Source organism: Chelon labrosus (genome assembly GCF_963514085.1).
Source record: "Chelon labrosus genome assembly, chromosome: 19".
Taxonomy (NCBI): Eukaryota; Metazoa; Chordata; class Actinopteri; order Mugiliformes; family Mugilidae; genus Chelon; species Chelon labrosus.
Genome location: NC_140352.1, coordinates 14,186,482 through 14,192,481, shown reverse-complemented (window position 1 = coordinate 14,192,481; position 6,000 = coordinate 14,186,482). Strand labels below are relative to the sequence as shown.

The 6,000-nt window shown below is 46.6% G+C and overlaps 1 protein-coding gene across 4 annotated transcripts in view; it reads left to right on the top strand.

The window, feature by feature from the left end:
• Window positions 1–418: 418 nt before the first annotated feature.
• LOC311504512 (ras-associating and dilute domain-containing protein-like) overlaps window positions 419–6,000 on the top strand; it is a 28,124-nt gene continuing 22,542 nt past the window's right edge. For 2 of the 4 annotated variants that reach the window (XR_014699627.1, XM_084567662.1), the window contains exons 1-4: window positions 419–1,120; window positions 1,749–1,954; window positions 2,587–2,761; window positions 5,608–5,840. Coding sequence is in view for 3 of the 4 variants with exons in the window: in XM_084567662.1 (XP_084423788.1) it covers window positions 993–1,120; window positions 1,749–1,954; window positions 2,587–2,761; window positions 5,608–5,840 (742 nt within the window). In the remaining variant the exon portion in view is untranslated. Of the gene's footprint in view, window positions 1,121–1,748; window positions 1,955–2,082; window positions 2,762–5,607; window positions 5,841–6,000 lie in introns of those variants that run through there. The other 2 variants (XM_084567663.1, XM_084567664.1) reach the window with 2 other exon arrangements.

Below are 6,000 nucleotides of genomic sequence, written 5' to 3'. Positions count from 1 at the left end.
CTCAAAAAACATGAAAAACAGCACAAGGTGTTGACCTGGCCTTCAGCATGCCTGGCTTCCAGTATACAATATTAGGAAGGCGGTCATAATGTAATGCCTGATCACTGTATCTTTTCAGTGTAGAGACTGTCTCAGCTCAATTTATAGTCAGTGACCTAGACTAGACCACAATCTGCATCCTCCAAAGTGATCATCCAGTGGAATAACCACCTTTCAGATGCTGTTTCAACACAAACTGAATCTGGTTTTACTCAACAGAAATCCTCTCATCTCAGTGGAGATCTGTGCGCTGCCAGAAGATGGAGTCGTGGACGTAGAAAACGTTTGGGTGTTAGTTTCGTACAGTTCTTGGTGCAAACGAGGACAGCTCCTCTGTGCACAAACACGATCCAAGCGTCCTCCTCCAAACAAAAAGGAACTCTGTCCAATAAGGATTTTAAGGACATCTGTGAGGGATTTGTTTCTGAAAGTTTTATATGTGCATGGGCGGGTCGGCACCTCCAAGCAGCTGCGCTTTCGGCCCACATCTGGAGAGAGGGGGCCGTTATTAATTTGAAGCGCACTTCCTCCTCTGACGCGGAATAAATCATAAAATGCGTATCTATCACACATTTGCCCGGGTCGTTTCTGGCTTGGCACCAGAGCGCCTTAAGCGTTTTTTATTCATCTCCAGCGTCCAGAAACAGTGCGAGGTGAAGTTGTAACTCGAGCCGCATTCGCTGGGCTGAACAGCCCGCCCGCAGCAGCCTCAACCAACAGCTGGATGAGGGCTGGAAACATCTGCAGCGCCTGTTCCGGAGTGCGTAAAAAGAAGCAGCTGCAGAGTGGCTCTGCGCCGCCTGTCCTGGATGGAACATCTCAGGAATGAACCGAAAACCGTTTAGATCGCTCGAGCTGCTCCCCAATGGGACACGGGAAGATCCATCACTGCTGATTTAAATCTGCATCTAAGTCTGAACTGAGCCGGGATTCCCAAGTGAGATCAGAGAGGGATGAATCAACTGACAAATCCCTGTAAGGAGTTGAGCTCTCTCCCACCGAGACCTCCGAGTTTACCTGCGGCTTCCCCAAAGAGACGGTTTGTCAAGCTGGGAAGGAAGACTAGTGATGGCTCTCAGCAGTGAGTACTCAGCCTCTTCTAATTGATGGAGTCTAAGGCCTTTAATTTAATTTAATTCGAATAAAGACACATTATTTTATCAAAGATCACTTCAGTTATTGTTATTCTGATAGTCCTCTAAATATGAATTTAAACCACTCTGTAATGGCATACTGCCACAGAGTTTCACCACCAACACTGATAATAATAATCAGAAATGTAAATCTTTCATATCCGAGTGGTGGCGTAACAGCAGAGAACCTTTGAACCATAGTGGTAAGAAGCTTAGAGGCTTGGCCAGAGTTAGACAGGACTTCATTATTTCATTCATGTGCTGAGAGAGAGCAGAGGGTGGCATGGTGAAGGAGACCGGAGGGCACTGTCCCGGGGACTGACACGTATGTACACACCAATCCTGACATTTAGTCTCAGCTTTATTACCTTTTTAGTCATTTATTTCCTTTGTTCGTGTTGCCATTAGATGCTAGTTGTCTGATGAGCTGATGTGAAGTGCCTGATGGTTTGGAGACACATCCCATTCTTCAGTCAGCTGTGTTTCTGGTCTGATCACCAGCTGATCCTCCTCCTGAACTTCCTCAGGTTATGTTCTTGACAGAGGACCCTCTCCTCGCCCTTCTCTTTCATTCAGGTCAGCTTCATCCAGCAGCAGCTCCTCCACCTGCAGGTCAGCCGAGGCCGTGACCGTCAGGCAGCCCAGCAAGAGCCGCATCCGTCGCCACACCAACCGCCTCTCGGGCGTCTTCCTCCGCGGCGGCCCAGCCTCCGGCTCAGGCTCCATGGCGCTGCCCGCGGGCCTCAGGTCGTCGCTGTCCATCCAAAGCAGGAAGGGAAGCAGTACGTCACACCGCCTGTATTCTATCCCTGCACGTTTGGATTTTGCCGCCATTGCGAGGTTGCAGCATTTTCACATTTGTAAGGTGGTTGCGGCTCTGGAGGAAGTGTTAAAGGTGTCCTGAGGGTTATCTCAGCTTAGGCTTTGAGGCCACACTCCAACAGAAAAGATACTCATGGGGAAAGTAGGACAATAGATCCATTCAAGAGATTACATCTTTCCAAAAACCACCATTCATCTTTAAAAGTGCAGTACTTTAAACTTTAAAGTCAAACAAATGAGACACTCTGTTGTCTATTTAAGATCTACCTGTTATTTGTGCCATGTTCAAGTAGTACATCTCACCATAGTTTGGCTACTCTGCTCATTTATCCAGAGAAATTTACAGTACTAAATACATATACAGTTGCCAATATGCATTCTTAAATTGTTTGATTCTTTAATTGGGTTTTGAATTGCACTACTGCTAAACAGAAATCGAGGAACCAGTGTAAATTACATCCGTCTGTGCATGTCTGGCATCCCTTCCTCGCTGTCAAACTAACGCGGCTTCAAGGCTGATACATTCGCAATAAAATGTGGAAATGGGCGCTGGCACCACTTCCTTGGCAGTGAAACATCTCTCCATGTCCAGCGATCTCTACCGAAGCTCTGATAGAGGACGACCCGTCTGAGCTGTCCAATCAAATAACCGCCCCGGGAATCCTGAAGATCTTTGGGAATGAAATCTGCGAGGGAGCTCACTATAAGAGTGTCCTGGCCACCACGCAGTCAAGTGCCAAAGAGCTCGTCAAGGAGGCCCTCGAACGGTAAGACCATGTGTTATCTGGCCGTGTGTGTGTGTGTGTGTGTGCGTCTGCCTGCCACATGTGTCTGCTTTGTACGTGTGTCCTTGTGAGTCCATGCACGCGCTTCCTCCCCTGCAGTGGACCTCTGTGCTATATCGTCTGCATATCAAAGCAGCTGGAATAGTTTTCTGTGCATGAAGCTTTGGCACGCGGATGTTGTTGTTGTGATGAGTCAACTTGACCCGTTGTTTTGTTTATTGCAACTGCAGTACAATGCACACAGTGTGTGAGAGCCAAGTACTATTTATTTAGTGGCTCTGAAAAGAGCAAACCACAGACTTATGGGAGAGGCAGCCAGCGTCAGTGCTGCCTCTGAGGCGGCCTCTTTGGAGCGTCAGTGTCCGTCTTTGCTTTTGTTTCAGCCAAAAACATGATGGGATGATTAATGCGAGCGGTATTCAGCTCGCAGTGGAACGAGTAAACCGTGGGTCTTTTCCTTCGGTAGACGTTTAGCTAATGTCACTACTACACCATGCATTTTGGAAGAGTTTAGCATGAAGCACATCATGGCGTTATAACTTTTAATATATATTTTCTTCTCTATGCTGGTGCAGGTTGAACCGGATATCACAAACATTTTGCTTTGATTATGTTCGAGGAAAGAGATGAAAGCAGGTTTCCATTAGTTAGAATGTAGTGTAAAATGTAGATAAAAACAGAACACAACAGTACAGTGATTTCCAGATTCAAAAGTTGGGAGGCATTTTCACCACTTTCTTGCATCACATCTTCTCTTAACAAAACCCTGCAAGTGTTCGGGAATTGAAGAGACCCTTATCTTTAGTTTCGAAAGTGAAATATTTTCTCGCTCGATATTGAATTTCATCTACTGGAAAGCTCAGGGGAGCTTATCTTCTGTGTTTCCTAATGCAGCAAAGGTTTTCAATAGGCCCTGGACATGATCGTCTCCAAAACACGTGCGTATTGTTTCGGCACTGATGGCTCCTTCACAGATGTGCAAGTTGTCCGTGCGAGTGCTGATAACCAGCATGAAAGTCCTTCTTCCCTTTATCAGCGCAGAAAGCTTGGTATCCATCCACGATCTCCTAAAATGTATTTCAAATGATCGCACATCAGATCACAATAACGTCCTCTGCTTCACGTCACTCATCACAACTTTTCATGGAAACGGGAGGGTTGTACTTCTGCAACTCAAGAGTTAAGGAGACCCCTCGGGTGTCCGGCGCTGCACTGATAGGTATTGTTTTATGTTGACAGTGGGTCAAATCACTCACGCTATGTGATAACCCACAAAGAATAATCACCTGGTTTCACCGCCTCCCTCTACTACACAAAGCCTTTCATCCTCTTGCAACCTGTCGTTTTGGTTTTTGCCAGCGCAGAGATTGCACCTTGCAGCTTTCTCCAGGACTGCTACCCTAAACAACAGACCAAAAAAAGACACTTCACTCAGCGATCTGGTTCCGCTGACGATGAATCATGCTTCACTCTTAAGGTTTTATTTCAGGACAGTAAAGAAATGGACAACAGTTGATGATGCAGAGTTACCTACTGTTACAGTTAGACATCTGCTCACCATCCATGATGTCTTTAAATAGTGCTTTCTTCAAATAGTCCTGTTAGGGCTGTTTGAAATGGGGGAGCTTGTGAATTTACTTAAAGACGAAATAACAGATAGCAGTTGGCCACGCCCCCTGAAGCCTGCAGTGGAGGTCATGTGATTTCCTGGCAGCTCCCGACGTCATGTCTGCAGTTTAGGTCGAAGCCTCCTGATGACAGACGGCTTTAGTTGCTGTTGTAACACAACGACCAATCATCCAAACAACTTCAAACTCGACACCGCTCTTACCTGAAACCCCGGCAACGACAAAAAAACAAAAACACCAAAAGTGTGAAGTAGATGCGATAAATGCAGAAAGGAAAGAACAGACACACACATGCAGAGATTCTTTGGTTTTTTGTTGGTCAAATCATGTGCACCTTTTATGATTTGTTTCACACCTGACCAGGACTAACCACTTAGCATAGCAGTTAGCATCTTTATCCCTCGTGCTACCCTCTTGCATGATCTCTATCTGTCTGTCCATTCGCTCGGGGTCCCAGAGACCCCAAAGGTAGCACGAGGGATAAAGACATATTTCCCTGGTAGAGCAGACGGAAACCAAAACAGAGTTAAAAGGACAAACAAACAGCTCCATATGGATGCTAAAGTTGCTTTGAGTCTACTGGATGGGTAAGTAAGTTACTGTATCAGGGGATGTCTTGTCATGCAGCCTTCAAGTGGCTGAAGAACAAACCGTTTCCAAATTTAACCCTGAATAGTTGGATCATGTTTCCAACCATCCATTCATTTCCATTAATAGGCACAACATTATGACCACCTTCCTAATATTGTGTAGGTCTCCCTTGTGCCTCCAAAAACAGTTATGAGTCATCAGAGAATGGGCATGGGCCTCCTGAGGATGTCCCGTGGTGTCTGGCAACAGAATGTTGATAGTGGGGGCCTTTGGGTCCTATGGGTTGATACTTGATCAGTTTGGGATCTAGTGAATTTAGAGGCCAGGTCAACACCTTGTGCATGTTTTTTTGAGTTGTTCCTAAACCTGCATCCTGCTGGGGATGGCTGCTGTCATCAAGGAGTGTCATTGCTATGGGGTGGGGGTGCCTGGTCTGGTCTAGGTGGGTGCTACATGTCTAAGTAACATCCTCACGAATGCCAGGTCCAAAAGTTTCCCAGCAGAACATTATATTGTCACAAGATGGTCAATGTTATTCACTTGTCCTGTTCATAATGTTATGCCTGATCGGTGTATGACAGTTACTTTAATGCTCAACCTGTGATCTAGGTATGGCCTGGGCAAGGAGGAGGCAGAGTCCTACGTTCTCTGTGACACCATTGGCTCCATCGGACATCACCAGTGGAGGACAGAAGGCTTCAGGGTGGTGGGCGACCACGAGAAGCCCCTCCTCTTGCAGTCACTATGGAAACCGCGGGAGGGTTTGGCGAGAAGGTTTGAAATCCAGAAGAGGAGCCTGGTGGAGGAGAAGACGTCCAAGGAGAAGGACACCATCACGGCTGGTACGCTCTGGCCTCGAGGCGCTTTAGGGAGTGATCGCTTCACGGTATACCACATCCTGAATCAGTGCGTCTGCATGCTCTGGAATATGAGCCCTTTACCATTAAGACAAGCATTGTCAGTATTAAATCCAGCCTTAGAGTTCTCACTGTAAAAATGTGG